The sequence below is a fragment of the Sceloporus occidentalis genome, unplaced genomic scaffold (genome assembly GCF_023333645.1).
Source record: "Sceloporus occidentalis isolate IW3139 unplaced genomic scaffold, rSceOcc1.0.p SCAF_69, whole genome shotgun sequence".
NCBI lineage: Eukaryota > Metazoa > Chordata > Lepidosauria > Squamata > Phrynosomatidae > Sceloporus > Sceloporus occidentalis.
In genome coordinates, this window is record NW_028317049.1 from 5,064,473 (window position 1) to 5,083,723 (window position 19,251).

The following is a 19,251-nucleotide window of genomic DNA, read 5'->3' on the forward strand; positions in this document are numbered from 1 at the left end:
AATGTACTTCCTCAGGTGCATATCTCATGCTCAGATAGATGCGTCAACTTCTTTCTTTCAGTTAGACTCAAAGGTGCTTATTAGGATCAGTCTGTAGAGAGATCTTTTTGCACTTTTGAGACTCGCTGGAAGAAAGAAGTTGGCAGCATGAGCTTTCATAGACATAAGTACTTCCTCAGATGCATAGCTCATGCAGCCGACTTCTTTCTTTCAGTGCGTCTCAAAGGTCTCTCTACAGAGTGATTCTAATAAGGTTATTAAGTGTAGCTTAGAACCAGGCACATTGCAGCATTTTGGAGAATCTCATACAGCACCTACTGTATACATAAGTCTAGAAATGTTAATCAAAAAGTTGACCCAAAAAACCTGGGTTGACTTAGCCATGAATCAATGTAAGTACTGTACTTTAAATCTCATATATATATATATGGGAGCCATCCCCTTTCTCTGATTAAAAGACAAGAGCTTAGCCCATCCTGGGAGCACCAAAAAGAAGCATGGCTCCCCTCTGCTCTCACATCCATCCAGCCTTTAGGATGGGCACAAATAGTTATGCCTGCCAAAATTTCTTTGGCATCGTTTTCCTTTGCACCGTCCTTTACATCCTTTGTTACGTGGCCCTAGGTTTTACCCTCAACTTCTCCACAGGTCATATCAAAATCCATAATTTTGGTCCCAAAACCTGCCCTCGACTTATACATGAGGTCGACTTATAGTCGAGTGTATACGGGTAATTTGATCTTGGCCGGGCAAATATCTTACCTTCAGTTTGAAATACTAGAGTTTTAGGAGAGTTATACCATGTGGTTGTTCTGGACACTTACGTTTGCCTTAGCGCTATATAGCCAAGTACTTATGTTTAACGCAGTCATTGCAGATAAGCATGGAAACCTCAGTCTCTTTTATCGTATCTTGTCCTTTTCTGCAGAAATTCCCAACACCCCACAAGTAACACAGCCTCCTGAAACTACTGAATGTCCTGAGTAAGTCTCTCTCTTTTTGTCTCTGGTATTTGATTTCTTTGCTATTTGGTATAGAGAGATCTGCCTTTAAGTGGTGATTGTAAATGCCATGGAAAGTCACTTGGTGACTTTGGGCAAATTGCACTCTCTCAGCTTCAAAGGAATAATAATAATAATAATAATAATTATTATTATTATTATTATTATTATTATTGGCCTGTTACAGACTGCCAAAATAAAGCTGCTTCGGGTCTCTTTGGAGGTATGCTATTTAAATGATGCATTGGTCCTAAGAGTCCGGAGGTTGCGCCAAAGCCACACTAAATTCCTAAGCACTGGAGTGCAGCTTTGGTGCAGCTTCTGGATTCTTAGGATGCTCGCGCCAAAGCCACACTCCATTCCTAAGCACTGGAGTGCAGCTTTGGTGCAGCTTCTGGATTCTTAGGATGCTCGCGCCAAAGCCACACTCCATTCCTAAGCACTGGAGTGCAGCTTTGGTGCAGCTTCTGGATTCTTAGGATGCTCGCGCCAAAGCCACACTCCATTCCTAAGCACTGGAGTGCAGCTTTGGTGCAGCTTCTGGATTCTTGGGACCCATGCATCATTTAAACATCATGCCTCCAAAGAGACCCCAAGCAGCTTTATTTTGGCAGTCTGTAACAGGCGATTATTTCTGTCCCACCTCTTCAGTAAGATCGAGGCAGCTTACATCATTAAAAACGTATAACACAATAAAATAAATCCCGTTATCCCCTCTTCCTTAAAACAAATCCACATAATTACAGTACAATGCAACAAATACTGTAAAAATACACTTAAAATACAACAAGAAGTGACTTCAGACAACAAAATAAATGTGCCTTCTGCAGAAACAAGGGACACTGGAGAAGTGTTTTGACAGAAGGATTGAAAGGCATGATGTTATTCAGGCATTGCATTGTCTTCCCATGTCAACTTTCTGGTTTCTATTATTCTCTTGGATAGCGCTGCTGAACATCTAGAGACGGATGGGGTTGAAGAACGCGATGCAGAGGTAAATTTCCTTCTGTTCTGGTTTTTTTTTAAGGATGGTATATGTTAATCTTACTTGTCATTTCATAAAGCAGCATTTAAAAATATAGGGAAACACTCTTAAACATATCCAGGGACAGCTGTGTTGGTCATGCAGCAAGGTACAATAACATCCAAAATCCAACAGCGATACGTTTATTGGTCCAAACAAAATGGACAAAATACATGATGCATGCTTTCGAAGCTCCCCTGGCTTCTTCATCAGACAAAAGTGTTAAGAGTCAAGTGGAAGTAAGAAAGATAATGATGGAGTTGGAGTCATATGCCTACATTTTATCAAGCTGTTGTTCAGTTGTTCTCGGTTGAGATGGCACCCATTAGCAACACAATAAGAACCTTTGAGATCCATGTTTTTTTCTCTTAGGCGTATCATCATTTTCGCTATATCTTTTGCTCAGAGTGTGAGTGCATTGTGTTTACATCCAAAACAGTGCCATTGATGTACTACACATAGGTTAGTCATGGGAGCCTCAAGGTTTGCAGAAGGAGAAACACCTTTTTAGAACAAACTCCTAAAGGAATACTCCCGATCTGTTGAAGAGTGCTTGCCTGGCATGGAATACTTATGGGATAATTTAAGTTTCCTAAGGCTTTTGATAAGGAAACAAAAATATTAAATATGAGAACATGTCAAAGCCAAGACTGTTAGGGTCTAGCTTTAAACCAGCAGAGTTGCAGACATGTGCCTTTGTCTAACTATGCTTCCCTAAGAACAATACTGACTGATATTTTTGCAGGGAGAGACAATTGAGGGAGAGGGATGGAGAATGCAATATGGCAAGCGTTCTGACATTTCGATTATGCGTTATTAGGTGCGAAGCCATGGGTATGGGACATGGGGAATTGCAATGAGAGGAGGAGGAAGATGCTGCGAGGCTGGGGAAAGAGCTTTGGGAAGAATGTAGTGTCCAATCCCAGGTGCTAAGGTTCATGCCATTTTCCCCCTTAGCATGTGGAAGACCAAGAGCCGAATAAGTCGGAAGCGGAGGACGACGAGGACGAGATCGACGACCTGCCGAGCCGCCGGAGCCGCTGGCAAGGGATGATTTGCCGCAAGGGCAGCCAGACCAGCGTCTACCTGCAGGAGTGGGACATCCCCTTTGAGCAGATCGAACTGGGGGACCCGATCGGCCAAGGGCGATGGGGCAAGGTGTACCGGGGAAGGTGGCACGGGGAAGTGGCCATCCGGTTGCTGGAAATCGACGGGAACAACCAGGACCACCTGAAGCTCTTCAAGAAGGAGGTGATGAACTACAGGCAAACCAGGCACGAGAATGTGGTGCTCTTCATGGGGGCTTGCATGAACCCCCCTCACCTTGCCATTATTACAAGGTAAGGGTCCTTCTTTTCATTGGATATTAGAGCAAAGGTAAAACTTAGAGGCATGTAATGAAAGATGTAAAGGACAAAGCAAAGGGAAAACAGTGCCAAAGAACTTACAAAATTCCAGCAGACGTAACTATTTGCCCTCATAAGGTTGGATGGATGAGAGAGTAGAAGAGGGTCAGTACTTACATTGACCCATGGATAAGTCGACTTAGGTTTTTTTGGGTCAATTGTGTAACCTAAATTTCTAGACTTATACATGAGTATATACAGTAGATTGTAAAATGTATGAAGGTTCTAATTGGAGGCATTTCAGGTTAGATTAAGAGTACATTGCTGCTGCGTAGTTCACATGTTTAGAGTTACTTAATGGTTAATTTGTCTATTTTTAAAATGTTATGCTTTATGATTTTAAGGACTTATTTTATTTTTACCTTCTTTCTACGATTATGTAAAGTGCTGTGTAAATCGTACAGTGCTATATAAATAAACTGTCGTAATAATAATAATGATGATGATGATGATGATGATGATGATGATGTGCAATTCAGTACAGTGGGTCCTTGTTATCCGGTGGAGTTTGGTTCCAGGATCCCCCATGGATAGCAAAATCCATGGATGCTCAAGTGCCATTAAATATAATGGCACAACAAAATGGTGTCCCTTGTATAAAATGGTTTGCTATTTAGAAATTATACTTTTATGGAATATTTTCAAGCTGTGGATACTCAAGTCCATGGATAAAAAAATAAGGAAGAGCCAACTTTATTTTGCAGTTTGCTTTTAACTGCAGACTGTTTAATGATCTTACTCAAAGGCAGATTGCAGGGGACTATTTTATAAACCAGTCACGATTTATACTAGGAAAAGAATTTAGGGATACTAGCCCTTTACAAATCGGCTACTAGAGAGCCGGCATGGTGTAGTGATTTGAGTGTTGGACTATGGAGACCAGGGTTCGATTCCTGGCTTGGGCATGAAACCTACTAAGTGGCCTTAGCAAGTCACACTCTCTCAGCCTCGGCGAAGGCAATGGCAAACCTCTGAACCAATCTTGCCAGGAAAACCCTGCGATAGGTCCACCGGTCATGATATTATTGAATATTGTGAATAGAACTTGTCGCAACTGTTGTCGGTTTGATTTCTCGATACGCTTGTCTGTCCATCTGCTTTAGTTTCTGCAAAGGAAGGACACTTCACTCGTTCGTCAGGGACCCCAAAATATCTTTGGATATTAACAAGACCAGGCAGATAGCCCAGGAGATTATTAAGGTAAGAAATACTTTGCATAGGGGTCAACCTTGCTTAAATCAACTATATTTATTCGGATCTGCCATAAAGATAGAATTTGGTTCTTTTTTTGCTGTCGGTCTGTCTCTTTGGAGACTGGGTTGGCTCTTCTTCAGGTCTCTTTAAATCAAAGTTAGCGTTAAGACTAAAGATTTTTCTTCCTTTATGTTCCTTTCATTTTCTTTTTCATTTTAAACCTTTGCAGCGTGTTGTTTTTTATTTATGTGAAGCATTTTTACCCTTCTTTTCAACTGAAAGGACCTGGGTATGGCTTACAGATATTAAATAAAACAACTTGTGCCCTCAGATCTACAATGAAGACATGCCACAAAAGGAGGGGGGGGGAAGCAAACCCATTACATTTTATTCGTCTCAAGTTATTTCCAGCCTGCTTTTAAAGGTGGGATCCTTATAAAAAGTTAAATAGTCATTGTATTGGCCATTTGGGATTGAAAGGAAGAGCTAAAAAGAGGTGGTTTCTCAGCAGAACAATGGGACGTTCTTGCTTCGTATCTCTCCTTTTCCCTTGGTCTGTTCAGATGTCTGCTGCTAGAAGACCAGCGAAAGGACCTCTATGTAGTTTCAGTGATAGATTCCCATCCCTGTTTAATTTCTGTCTCTCTGTTTTTCCCAGGGCATGGGGTACCTTCACGCAAAAGGGATTGTGCATAAAGATCTCAAATCCAAGAACATTTTCTATGAAAACGGCAAAGTGGTGATCACCGACTTTGGCCTCTTTGGCATTTCTGGGGTTGTTCAGGAAGGAAGGTAAGCCTTCTGCTCTTAACATCTTCTCCCTGGAAGGTCCTGGGTCTGCTTTGCTAAACTGTTGATAAGTTATGAGGTCCCCCCATAGAGAAGAAACAGCTTTTGGCTTACCTTTACCTGTGTAAATGCTTCCATTGCCTTGCACATAGAAGGCCAAGATGTTAAAAGGATGGAGCCGTGTCCCACCTGGTCAGTGCCAACTCAAGGTACCTCTCCATCCATGCAACAAGCAACACAACATGGGTATACTTCCACACACATATCTCCTGTCTAGATGCATAGGAAACTGCCTAAATTATCTATTAGCGCAGTAGTTCCCAAACTTTGGGTGTTTTGGACTTCAGTTCCCGGAAGCCTTAGCAAACTTAGCCAATAGTCAGGAAATTCTGGGATCGGAAGTCCAAAACATCCGGAAGACTAAAGTTTGAGAACCATTGCATTAGAGTTTAGGTTTATTTTCTTTAAAAAGAATATCATGTTTCATAATACCAAGAAGGATGACTATTTTGGTTCCTAAGACACAAGATTGTACAAGTGCATCTCTCAGTCTCTGCCTGTAACTATGGAATAATAAGAAATTAAATATCTAACCATTATGGTACTAAAAGCTGCCTTACTCTGCCTAATAGTAGGACCAGCCTATGGTGCTTGTTTTAAAGGGTTGTCATTGGACATGGCAACCGCATTTTGAGTCATCTGCATTCCACTTCTTTAGAAAGTTGAGGTAGACAAGGTCTTGTAAGAGTTACTTTTTTGGACAACACTTCCAGCCAAGAGTTACATTTTTTGGCAACTCTTCCAGCCAATATGACTACCGATTCTGTAGACTGTGAAGGACCGGGGACTTGTAGTTCAAAACCAAAAACCTTTCATATACTATAATAAATGTACTCATGTTGCGATGATAACGTCTTCATATATTAGAAGTTTTGGGGCAGTTCATAGTTGTGACGATAATCTTCACATTCTCCGTTTCAGCCCTTTCCCAGAGATATATCCTACATAAATGCATTGGAAGCCCCAAAGATTATTTCTTCATTCTGGCCTGTTACAGACTGCCAAAATAAAGCTGCTTCGGGTCTCTTTGGAGGTATGCTATTTAAATGACGCATGGGTCCTAAGAGTCCGGAGGTCACTCCAAACCCACACTCCATTCCTAAGCACTGGAGTGCAGCTTTTGGTGCAGCTTCCGGATTCTTAGGATGCATGCATCATTTAAACAGCATACCTCCAAAGAGACCCCAAGCAGCTTTATTTTGGCAGTCTGTAACAGGCCTCTGTTTGGTATTATCTTCTTGGTCTAGCAGGACCAGGAAGAGCACAATTTTCCCCATCATTTATATACCTGAAGTTATAAAAACAAAATAATAATAGTAATAATAATATATTTATTTATTTATACCCCACCTCTCCATTAAGTTCGAGGCAGCTAACAACATTAAAACATTAAAATACAATGTCCCAGAAACCCACCCACCCTAACCAATAAATCATAATTATAAACAGTAACAATAAATACCATTAAAATTATTAAAACTTATTAAAATTGGAGATGCCAGGTATTAAAACTGTGCCTTCTTCCCACAAAACATACTCTGCACAACATCCTTACGTCTGCTATGCAAGCTACCCTGTCTCCAGAGAGTATTAGTCTCCTAAGCATGTCCTATTTTTTGTTTCGCCGGATAATCGATTCCTGATAGATTGCGCTAATTTAGTCTGTAGATCCCATGCGGTGTAAATGTAGAATATAGAAGGAAGGGTTCTGTGATATCCTTCTTTTCTTCTCTCAGGCGTGAGAACGAACTGAAGCTGCCCCACGACTGGCTCTGCTACTTGGCCCCGGAAATTGTGCGGGAGATGGCGCCCGGGAAGGACGAAGATAAGCTCCCTTTCTCCAAAGTGGCGGATGTCTATGCTTTTGGGTAAGAGAGGGAGACGGATCCCTAAGGATCCATCGATCCATCATTGGGTATCCTTGTTGCTTACTTAGGAGAAGCATGGCCATTATGGTCTGAATGCTCTTGGTGAGCCATTGACTCAGCTGTTGACCCATTGACTCAATTGTTCATATATATATAACATACAAACATAAAACCAACATATGTTTCATAGCATACACTTCTGTACATTTACATTTTCTTCTTTACTTTATAGCCTTCTTTAATCTTTTCTCCTCCTTCTCTCATCTTCTCTTTTCTTCTTCCTTCTTCCTTCTCCTAACTTCCTTCTTTCTTCATTTCCTCCTCCCTTTCTTTTCTCTTCCTATATCTTCTCTCCTCTTCCTCTTCCCCTCAACTTATCTACCTACTCAAACCTTCATCCTACAGACTTAAACCCTCAACTGTTATTCATCTTCTTCCCTTACTTCCTTACATCTTCCATACGTCTTCCTCACTTTCCCATTGACTCAGTTGTTGAAATGTTGGCTCAGTTGTTAAGTCACTGCACAGTTAAATCTCATTGATTCAATGGTTCTACTCAGGACTAACAGTAGGATTAGGGCTCATTTCTGAAGCTAAGCTGGGTTAAGTCTGGTTGGTGCTCCGGTGGGAGACTGGCGGAAGCTACCTGGAACGCCGTTGAAGAAAAGTGGGGTCAAAGCATAATAAATATGTGTGTGGCAGATTCTGCTATGTCGCAGTGTGCGTTCATGTTTACCTGCAGGTAAATATACTATGTACCGTAGTGGGTTTTTTTGTGGTCATGTTCTAGAATAGCCCACAAAAAACTATGGATGCCAGCCATGAAAGCCTTCGACTTCGCATGCTATGTACCGCTATTTTTTGCTTGCCATCCCCTCTTTCATGATTTCCAGAACAGCCGCGGACATTAATCATTTGCAATACGGTTTTCCGGCTGGTTCCAAGGTTAAAAACAAGAGGAACAAGTGCTCACACCGCATGTGCGTCTGTTTCAACAGAAAGTAGTTTGGAAAACCCACAGAGCACTTTTGACACGGATTTAAATCCTTGTAACCCTTAGGGTTACTTCTGGACTCTTTTTGCATCATGTGAAAGTATCTTTGTAACCGAAAGAAAGGTCAGTCCGTGATGTCTTGGAAGTTTTCCTTCCCGCTAAACTTCCTCGTTTTAAAGAACGAAAGAGAAACAACCAGCTTTTCTTCTCCTTTCTCAATTTCAGTAGCATAATCATTAGCAAAATGTCCGTATTTATGACTGAGCGGCATACATGTATGTATTGCAAAATCTAGAAGGTGAAAGAGAGAGAGAGAGAGGCAACAAACCCATCCTCTGATTATATCTCTGCAAGAGATTTTTGGAAAAGACAATCTAGTTATGCTTATTTCTGGTGTAAATATCTGTGAATTTTATCATAAGGAGACCAAGGCCTAGAATCATGCCAATCCATGCCCATAAAGATGCCAGTAGTAGACTTTTTACTAAACGTTCAGACTGTGTGTCTATCCATACCTCTCTTAGGGTTGGCCCATGGCAATGGGGTTATGGACATTCAGTTCCAAGGTGCGTTTTTAAGTGTGTTTCGAAGGGTCTTTACAGAATTTACAAAGTACATTACAATAATTTATCCATTGAGAGGATCAAATGAGGACCCAGTTGGAATCCTCATTTAGTTTGGAGCCAGCATTGTGAAGTGGTTTGAGCATTTGGATGTAACGCTGGAGACCATCATTCGATTCCCAGCTCAGCCATGGGACCTTGGGAGAGACACACTCTCTCAGCTTCAGTGGATGGCAATGGCAAACCTCCTCTGAACAAATCTTGCCAAGAAAACCCCAGAATAGATCCGCCTTAGGGTTGCCATAAGTTGGAAATGACTTGAAAGAACACAACAACAACAAAACCCAAGTTGCACACTTTCAGCCTAACCTGCCATGTGGGATTGTTGGGAGGATTAAAAGAGGAAATGAGAAAGCAAATCTGCGTCCGTGTAACTCTGTGCGCCGTTTTTCATTGTGGTCTCCTTGAAGGAAAGATGGGGATGTAAATCAAATCTGTACTTTATATTGATAGAGGTGTGTGTGTGTGTTTTGTGGTTCATCTCTGTTGCATAAATCAATGTTAAAATGTTTTGGGTTTCTCAGGACTGTGTGGTATGAGCTCCAAGCTAGAGAGTGGCCATATAAGAGCCAGCCGGCCGAGGCCCTGATCTGGCAGATTGGAAGTGGAGAAGGCATGAAGCAGGTCCTCTCAGCAAGTAGCCTGGGGAAAGAAGTCAGCGTAAGTATACTATATGTATATTATATAGGGTTTTGTGTGGGTTTTTCAGACTATGTGACCGTGTTCTAGAAGAGTTTATTCCTGACGTTTTGCCACCATCTTCTCTGAAGATGCCAGCCACAGATGCTGGCGAAACGTCAGGAATAAACTCTTCTAGAACACGGTCACATATCCCAAAAAACCCACACAAAAAAACTAAGGATGCCGGCCACAAAAGCCTTCGACTTCATATATGTATCTTGTTCCATACATCACAACCGCTACTGACTTTCCAGTGGCGATTGGTGGCTTCCATGTCAGTCAGAGCCAGCATGGTTTGAGCTTTGGAGACCAGGGTTTGTATCCTGGCTCAGCCATGGAAACCCATTGGGTGACATTGGGCAAGTCGCACTTTCTCAGCCTCAGAGGAATGCGTAGCCAAACTCCCAAGAAGCTTGCCGAGAAAACCCCATGATAGTTTTGCTTTAGGGTCGCCATAAGCCAGAAAGGCACACAACAACAACAAATGTCAGGCATTGAATTAATTCTGAGTTTTAGTCCAAATCTGAAATAAATTAACAAGGGTTGAAGCCTATAGAGTAGGAGGAGGAGGAAATGTACAATGGCTTGGGAACAAAGGCACTATGGGTTGGGTAGCTGGAAAAGTTGTGTGTTGTCAGCCTTGACTATCGGGAACCGTCAAGGTGTGATGGTTGAGGAAACATGGAGGTTGTAGTCCAACATCTCAGGTACATAGCTCTTTCATTCTTTCTGGAGCACTTTTCAAAAGATGTTCAACCTTGACAACTTCATCATAAAAACAAGCCTTTTAAAACAAAAAAAGCTGACTCAAACGTGATGCCACTTTTTAGGACATTCTCTCAGCATGTTGGTCTTTCGACGTCGGCGAGCGACCCAGCTTCACGCTTCTGATGGACATGCTTGAAAAATTGCCAAAGCTCAACCGGAGGCTCTCTCATCCGGGACACTTCTGGAAATCAGCAGAGTATGTATTGGCCTGAGCCGCTTGCGACAATTGCATTTCATTCATAAGCAAACGGTTAAACATTCCCCTAGACACAAGCTTTAAGTATGCTAATCCTTGCCTATGTCCCATTAACTTCCTTACGGCTTCACTTCTCAATAAATCTTTGTAGGCGGAATAGGCAACTGTTTTTCTACTAAGTCACATTCCCTTTTGGTGAGTGGTTGCAAGGCACATGTTGGTAGTGGACAGGATCAGAACTAGAACCAGAATCAGATCAGTTCATCCTTTTTCTTCTTCCTTTGCAGTTCCTTTGTTCCTCTTCCTCCTTAGGCAACAAGCTGCTGGGGAAGGAACAGGTCACTTTCCCAGAATCCAGAGTTGGCGACTCGTTGAGGTCTTTGGAAATGAGGCAGATGGATATGTGAGGCCAGGCAATGGCCACTAGTTGCCAAACCCGAATGCAGTGGTTCTCAACCTTCCTAATGCCGCGACCCTTTCATACAGTTCCTCATGTCGTGGTGACCCCCAACCATAAAATTGCAGTGTCTCGGTTCCTAAGACCATCGGAAATATGTGTTTTCCAATGGTCTTAGGCGACCCCTGTGAAAGGGTTGTTTGACCCCCCAAAGGGGTCAAGACCCACAGGTTGAGAACCGCTGCCCTAATGCATAGGGCCAGTGTGGTGCAAATCTACTATTTCCTACCACCCACCTGTCACTCTTGCATTGTATTGCCCTAGTATCTGGATATGCCTTGTCTATGTCCTCCAAGAAACAGCAAGAAAGAGTCTTGCAGCATCCTAAAGACTCACGCGTGGCGCACGTTTTTATGGCTTAGCTTCCACGCCATGGTGGGCATACATTTGTACAGGGTTCGATTCCCAGTTCGGACACGAAACCCATTGGTTGAACTTGTGCAAGTCACACTCTCTCAGCCACAGGGGAAGGTGATAACAAACCTCCTCTGAACAAATCTTGCCAAGAAAATCCCATGATAGGATTGCCATGGGTCGGAAACGACGTGAAGGCACACCACCACCACCACCACAACAACAACCGCCTTTTAAACCCACAGTCATCATTCTGGCCTATTCCCCCTGCTCTTTGGCTGCCTTTTTAATCTGTAACAATGGACTAACTCTCTCTTCTCTTGTGTGTCCCTCTCTCTCTCGTTTTTTGTTTGCCTTCCACCTTTCTGTCTTCTAGGTTGTAGCTACTGACGCAATAGCCGGGTTCTACCTTGCATGCTTCCTTTGTATCCTAAACCCACACAGCAACTTGGACACCCACCTTGCACTTGTGTATACACACATATACAGACACACAAACAAACACACACACGCGCCGCCCGTTTTTAACCCTCGGGCGCACCCGACGCTTCTATGAATTCCTTTCTCCTGCCTCTTCTCTCGGTGCGGGCTGCTAACTCGAAATAACCATCCCTGTCTGCAAGAACTGTGGCGTGTGTGCTACTAACCCCTTCTCCGAACCCAGATTAACTCCTCGACTTCCGAAATGTGTTCAGCCGGCTGCAGCACTTGCAATTTCCGTCTCCGCGCCGCTCGCTCCTCTGCGGGTGGTTTCTCTTTTTCCGAACTCTTTACCACCAGCCTCATAAGCAAGGTGTAAGCAACAACAAACGACAAAACAGCCAGCATTGTGTGTGTGTGTGCTTGTCTTTTGTATGGGATTTTTTGTAAAAATAATATATATATATATCTATATATGTATAGACATATATATGTGTATATAAAAGTAAGTTGTTTATCATCTGTGCATTTGAGCTGCCTAGCAAAAGGACATTAAAAAGCGATCTCGCTTCTTAAGTTACAACAGTCAGGATCATTACGAATGTACGCATGAGGTGGGTTAAAAAATAGGAGTATGGGCTCACTTAAAGAAATCTTAGTGGATTCGGCGTACACGTTTTATTAGGTTTTTAGTTGGTTAAAGCGACACACACGACGTTGCATGGGAGCAAAACTAACAGCCTTGAAGGTAACAGCGTGTTTTGCTTTGATTTTAAATGGCACTCTTATTTATTGTTACTCCATCGTTTTAATTTATTACTCACCTTTCTGAGCGTGGAAGAGGCATCTTAGAAGAGGCATCCCCCCCCCATTTTAAAAATTTGATTTGGAACAGCTTTTTAGTTGGAGGCTTTAAAACTAAGGCCTGTTACAGACAGCCAAAATAAAGCTGCTTTGAGTCACAGTGGAGGTATGGTGTTTCAATGATGCAACATCCTAAGAGTCCAGAAGCCACACCAAAGCCACGCTCTAGTCCTTAGGGCTGGAGCGTGGCTTTGGCACGGCTTCTGGACTCTTAGGACGCATGCATCATTGAAACACCATACCTCCACTGTGACTCGAAGCAGCTTTATTTTGGCTGTCTGTAACAGGCCTGAATAACGTTGTTGGCCTTACAATTCAATGCCGTACCTATCTAAATGAATTCATTTGGGTTTATTCCCAGGTTAGTGGGCCTAAACCTTGGCTAGATGTTGCCGTATCCCTAGTATAAAATTAATAGTTATCAGATTTAGGTTTGAAACAGTGTTCGCCAACTGGCAACGTAGTGGGGTACCCTGTAGATTTTTGGTCACGTAGCTTCTTGATAGATCTTTCATTGACCCCACAAAGCTTTTTAGTAGGGGGGAGTCTTGACTTTTCAAGCCTGAAAACAGCAACAACTTCCATCCGCGGAGAAAAGTTTCATCCATGACATTTTACTTTACGGAAATACAGCGGAGCCTTGATATCCGCTGGGGTTTCGTTCCAGGATCCTCCCACGGATTCCAAAATCCACGGATGCTCAAGTCCCATGATGTGCAACAATGTAGTAAAATATAAAGTCAAGGTTTGCTTTTTGGATATTTTCTAAACAGATGGTTGACTCGGTGGATGCAAAATGCATGGTTATAGAGTGATGTCTGCAATCTCAGAGATGGAGGGCTGGTGATGGAATGGGGATATGTAGGGATGAGATGCAAGATGGGGCAGGGTTTGAAGTATGGTTTTAGAGGTGACCCTAAGCCAAAGTAATACAATGAGTTTTGGGTGGCTCTGCAAAGACAGCAAACCATAGCGCTGGTCCGTTCCCTGTCTTAGGTTCTCTTATGCAGCCAGGCTTTCTAACCGGAGCAACCCAGTGATCCCCAAACTTTGGTCCTCCAGGTGTTTTGGACTTCAACTCCCAGAAGCCCCAGTCAGCTTGGCTAACAGTCAGGAACTCTGGGAGCTGAAGTCCAAAAAACCTGGAGGACCAAATTTGGGAACTAACAGAGTAATCTTTCTCCTTGAATTCTGGAAGAGACTTTCTCTGGTTGCCGTATGGGCCGAATGTCATGAATGAAACAATCTCAACCCTTCCATGAAGGAAGTAGAACTTGCCTTGCCTTGCCTTTTGCGTTGCGAATCAGGGCTGAAAAACTCACTGATCGCTTCTCGCTTTTGTGCCAGGGCTCCAAATGTAAACGTTTTAATGCAGATGTTTAAATTTCCTCCCTTCTGTCCCCTTCCCTTCTTCCTCGTCCTCCTCCCCAATCCTCCTTCTTCAGCATTAACAGTAGCAAAGTTGCCATCCGGTTCGAACGGTTTGCCTTGGGAGATTTGGAGTCGAGTAACCAAAAGATATAGCCGGGTGTGTCTTTTTTAATAGTCCTTTATTCATAACGGTGGAGAAAGGCTGTCGGAGACCTCCCTGGGAGCTTCCCAAAAACATGGAAAGGGGCAAGTTGTTGAGCCATTCCTGCCAAGCTACTTGGTGATGTTTCACTTAGACATCTGTTGTTTAAAAATGTTTACATTCTGATTACTTCTCTCCCCCCCCCCTTTGTGTGAATTATATAATAAAATGTGATATAGGGGTTTTTTATTTAATGTTTTCCCCTTCGTATGTACAAACTGAGTTGTTGTGAGCAATCCGATCGCATAAATCTTGGTGAAGAAGCACTCTGAGGTTTCAGGATTAAGGCCCGGAAAATGTCCGAAATGAAGGTTGCGCACCGACCGCGGAGTCGCACCTCTCCTACATGGAAAATTTGGACCACTGCCGCGGAAACGTCTGGCCGTTTCCCCCCCGAAGGATGCTTGCAATGCTGTGAAGTGGCGGACGAACCCTTGCCACCTTTCCCGAACTACGTTTCCCTCGTCTTCTCCGTCGGAGAACAGTATAGAAGAGTTTGAAAGCGATGTAGAAATGGACAATCTTAGGAAGCGAAAGGGGAAGTTGTGAGGGCGAAACCTTCGCTCGGAGCGGACTCTTACTATGACTGGAATTGTTTTGTGGCTTGTGTTTTGTGACAAGGTTTTGAAGCATGAAAATGTGGTTGTTATGGTGTAGATGTTCGTACCTTGGTTGAAAATTGTTTTAAGAAAACAAGCTTCTACCTCTCATTGTCTTTGGGGGTTTGGGTGGGACATCTTGAAGGTCCATGGGCAGCACCTGAAATAGGTAAGGTTTCCAGGGCGGCTGTGCCATTTCTTATACATCTGCTTTCTTCTCTCCTTCGTAACCACTATTTTCTCCCTTTCTGGTAAAGGATGGGCGACTTGTAGCTGTTACAACTCCCATCAATACCAGCCAACGTTAAAATGGTTAGGATGATGGGAATTATATCTGGACACGATGTCCATTTTTGTCTTATGAGCATCCTCTGCCTGGCTCCTCCACTTTTCCCTGGCTGCCGAGGGAGGGAAGATTTCACTTAACAGAAAATAAGCTTTTCCCCAAACTTAAGGATATTAAACAGAGGATGTTTTGCACAATTCAGAGTCCAGATTTTAGGGTGCTTGAGTACAAGGCATACGGTTTTTGTTTGAATGTTTTGCATGTCCCTGGAGCATCGAGTTGTAGAAGGATGGGAAAGGAGCGATTTATTGTACTGAGTCCCAGTAACAGAAACGAAACACATTTGCCCTTTCCTCCCAAATGATCCAAGAAGTGCTGAAATGCAAATTGAAGTTGTTGTTCCTCTCTGCTTATTCGACTGCAACAAGGAAACAGGGGAAAGATAAGCTAATATCCACTACATTGACCAGAAAAGTAGTGCCAGTCCCAGAGAAAGAAAATGTCTTGTCCTTTTCCCCAACAACAATCCAAACATTGCTCCAAAGAAGAAGAAACGTAAGTCATCCCCTTCCTCGTTTCCAATGCATGGGCATAATCTACTGAGTTACTAATGGTGGTATAAGCATTTTCTAGTAGGTCCTTGTAACCACGTTGGTGACCTATTTTCTTAGACAGCTATAAAAGGGGAAAAGGCTGGATGGACTGTAAAAGGTTGCCTAGTTGACCTTTGGAGTCTTGACTTTCTACCACAGTTAATGCTTCTGAAGAGGAAGCTTAGCTGTGTTTTAGACTATCAGGTTTTGTATCTTTACAGAAAAGATGTAACCTCCGGCTAGGTTATAGCTCAAATGTGGTAGCCTGACACTGAGAAGAATGAGTTTGGCAACAGGGGAGACCACTTTCTTTTGCAGATCCACCTTCCCCCTTTTTATTTAATTCTCCGATGGTGACCACTTCTTTCTCTTTACTGCAATGCAAAAAGAGCCTGTGGAGCCCATGAGGATTTGGTTGTATATTTCATCCTCTTTCCTATTATCAAAGGTCTACCGGGTTTCCGTAAGCTTGGCCACATTGTGACAAAACCTCTGGATTTGAGCCTAATTCTTAGCGATGTGTGCTGGGGATGTTGCCACGAATGCTGGGGACAATGTACGTATGCTCACACGGCTGAATGGTGCCGCTTCCGCAAATGTTCTCAGCGCATCGAAATCTCATATGTCAGAGGAGAGGAATCTCACCTCTGTGCTTTGCGGTGTGCAGTTTTTGTAAGGATTTGTGTGCACGTGTGCAGTGGTTGTGTCCGTTGTGAGAGCCCTGTGTAGAACACATGCCACGATCCCACTCTTGAAACCCTACTATAAGGTGTACAAAAGAGAAACCCGCACCCATGTTTGAAGTAGGAACGTACCATATATACTCGACTATAAGTCGACCTCCTGTATAAGTCAAGGGAAGGCATTTGGGTCAAAACTATGGATTTTGATATGACTTGTAGATAAGTCGAGTGTAAACGTAACTAAGGATGGAGCGAAGGAAAACAATGCCAAATAACGTACGATATTCCAGCAGGCATAAAATGTCGGTGCTTAAAGTAAATAAAGGATGGATGGATGAGAACGTAGAGGGGAGTTAGTGATTCCTGGACAGATTGGGTTGCTAGCCAGAACTTAAGGTCTGTTGTATATTTGGTGGTTTGGCTTTCTCCATTGCTGATCCACATAAGGTCCTCAGATGATGATGATGATGATGATGATGTTATTTTCTTATATCCCACCTTTCTCCCAATATAGGGACCCAAGGCGGCAATTGTCGATACGTTGGCTTGCTGTGCCTGATAAACAGAGATCCTCCCGATCCAGTAAGGATAACAATGTTGGTTTTTTCCTCCTATGAGTTTAGTTGCTTAACGTATAGAGAGGAGGACCAAAAGTTGGGAACCACTGCACTAAGATGTCTTGCCATTCAGTCAAAGTGTTTAATGAGATGTGGCTGGTTTGTGGGCTATGCTTCCTTAACCTGCATCCCATCTGTATTGCAAAAGAGCGGTTGTAAAGCCACCATTTTGGGCATAAACCACGTTTCCAGTTACAAGATTTCTTAACCTTTAGTCTGTCCTCCAGTTCATCTCTCTTTTAACAAGCCATGATAACAGCATGCCTTGTTCTAGTAAGTAAGCACTCCTTCTTTGCCTTCTTTCCCCAGAAGCCTCAGATTAATTATAATTTCCCGTTTGGTTGGAACAAACCATGATCTTAAACAGGATCCTGGGTAGTTTTGGGAGCTGTTGACTGCACTTTCCCGATTCGGAGGTCACAGGAAGCTATGGTTAGTTGGAGAACTGATGGCACGCACAGGCGTTAGGCTTGTATCCTGGTTTATTAAATGGCAATATAGTTTTCCAGACTGTGCTGGTGTTTCCCACTCCAAGGACTGAAATGTTGAGATAGGTGTTTGAATGGTTGAGCTGTGAGGGTTATGGAGAACATGCTCCATAGCTGAAAAAAAGTAGGAGAAATGCATGACTTAGAGGTTCAGAAGTAGTCAAGAGATAAATGCTCACGTCTTAAATTCCAGAATGGAACTAGAGAATGAGGATCCCACATTGGCAAGTTGGTTGTGTGTTGGTGTGTGTCTGTGTGCAAAAGCAATTTCCCCCAATCTGATGCGCTCCAGATGTTTTAGCATACGCTTTCCATGATCATGTTGGTTGAGAGAAAAGAAAAGTCCCTGGCTGTTCATTTCTTATGCTCCCAAGCACTGTCATAACTCGGCACATGCAACTTAGAAATGGACCCTGCTCTTGGATGTGCTACGTCACTCAATGGCAAGGATATGCGCCATGATATTCTATGCTAGGAAAGCCTTGTTTTGTTTTGCTCTCTTACTAAGATGTGACTTAGGAACTGTGTAGGTCCACTTCACTTGGCCAGTGGTTTCCAATCTTTGGTCCTCTAGATGTTTTGGACTTCAGAGCTCATAATTCTTGACTGTCAGCCAAGTAGGCTGAGGCTTCTGGGACCTGAAGTCAAAAACATCTAGAGGACCAAAGATTGGAAACCAATGGCCAAGTGAAGTGGCCTTACGCAGTTCCTAAGTCACATCCAGTCTAGTAAGAGAACAAAAGAAATAGGCACAGAAGATCATGGCGCATACCTCTCAGTGACATGATGGGAGTTGCCATCTTTGTCCCCAGTAGCTGCTATCCTTGCGCTTCTCTATATCACTAAACTCTCAGGGCTAGCAGCCATTGATAGCTTTCTCTTTCAGACATTTATTTTATGGCCACCAAATGTTTTACAAATTTGAAACCAACCAATACAAAATTCGACCCTTTAAGGTCATTTTTGGCACTCAGCGCTTTGGACTGCAATGGTCCAAACCTTTTACTAAGAGTGGCTAATGGGAACCGTAGGCCAAATGTTTGGTGGAAGCTGGAAACGCATCTCAAGATGCTCCAAAGATGGTTGTTAGGTGATATATCTCCAGCGTATCTTGGGAGCCCTGAAGAAGGCCAAAAAAAGTATGCGGGCCAAAACACATCGGTGTGGTACATTTCCGTACCATTTTCTGAGCACCTTGAGATGTGTCTCCAAGTGCTGGAGATGTCTTTGGGTGCTCCTTGGTTTTTGGTCTTTTGGAAGACAAGAGAGCAAAGTTGGAGGACATATGGACCCTCTAGACAGCACTGGACTCCAAATCCCTTCAGCCCCAACCAACATGACCTATGGTCATGGGAGTTGTAGTCAAGCAAACCCCGAAGGATCATAGGTTCTTCAGTAGAACATGAAAATGATGGTTGCACGACCCATCTCTGTTTACACTGGGGTTAAATCCGGAGTATCTCCACTTTGTGTGGGTTGGAAGAGGACTTAAAATGGAGTCTGTGTCGTAACCGTGTCACGCTAGGCGTCATGCGCGGCGAAAAGGGATCCTGGCGCCTATTTCTTTGTAGCTATTTTCCTTCTCGTGGTGATCGTAAGGGAGTGAATTTTGGCACTGTGAGGCCGTTCTAGCTCTTTTTTTTCCTTTCGGTGTTGTACAAATGAGTAAATAAAAAAGTGAAGCGCAGCCGTCTGTATGTGAAGGGTCTCTTT

General features: G+C 43.1%; 1 protein-coding gene across 1 annotated transcript in view; it reads left to right on the top strand.

Moving 5' to 3' along the window:
* LOC149286432 (kinase suppressor of Ras 1-like) overlaps positions 1-19,225 on the top strand; it is a 98,366-nt gene extending 79,141 nt beyond the window's left edge. The window contains exons 12-20 of the mRNA XM_089494141.1: positions 929-983; positions 1,947-1,995; positions 2,983-3,365; positions 4,535-4,631; positions 5,284-5,417; positions 7,211-7,342; positions 9,484-9,619; positions 10,471-10,604; positions 14,145-19,225. Coding sequence (XP_089350267.1) covers positions 929-983; positions 1,947-1,995; positions 2,983-3,365; positions 4,535-4,631; positions 5,284-5,417; positions 7,211-7,342; positions 9,484-9,619; positions 10,471-10,604; positions 14,145-14,223 — 1,199 coding nt within the window. The 3' untranslated portion in view covers positions 14,224-19,225. The remainder of the gene's footprint in view (positions 1-928; positions 984-1,946; positions 1,996-2,982; positions 3,366-4,534; positions 4,632-5,283; positions 5,418-7,210; positions 7,343-9,483; positions 9,620-10,470; positions 10,605-14,144) is intronic.
* The last annotated feature ends 26 nt before the right edge of the window (positions 19,226-19,251 follow it).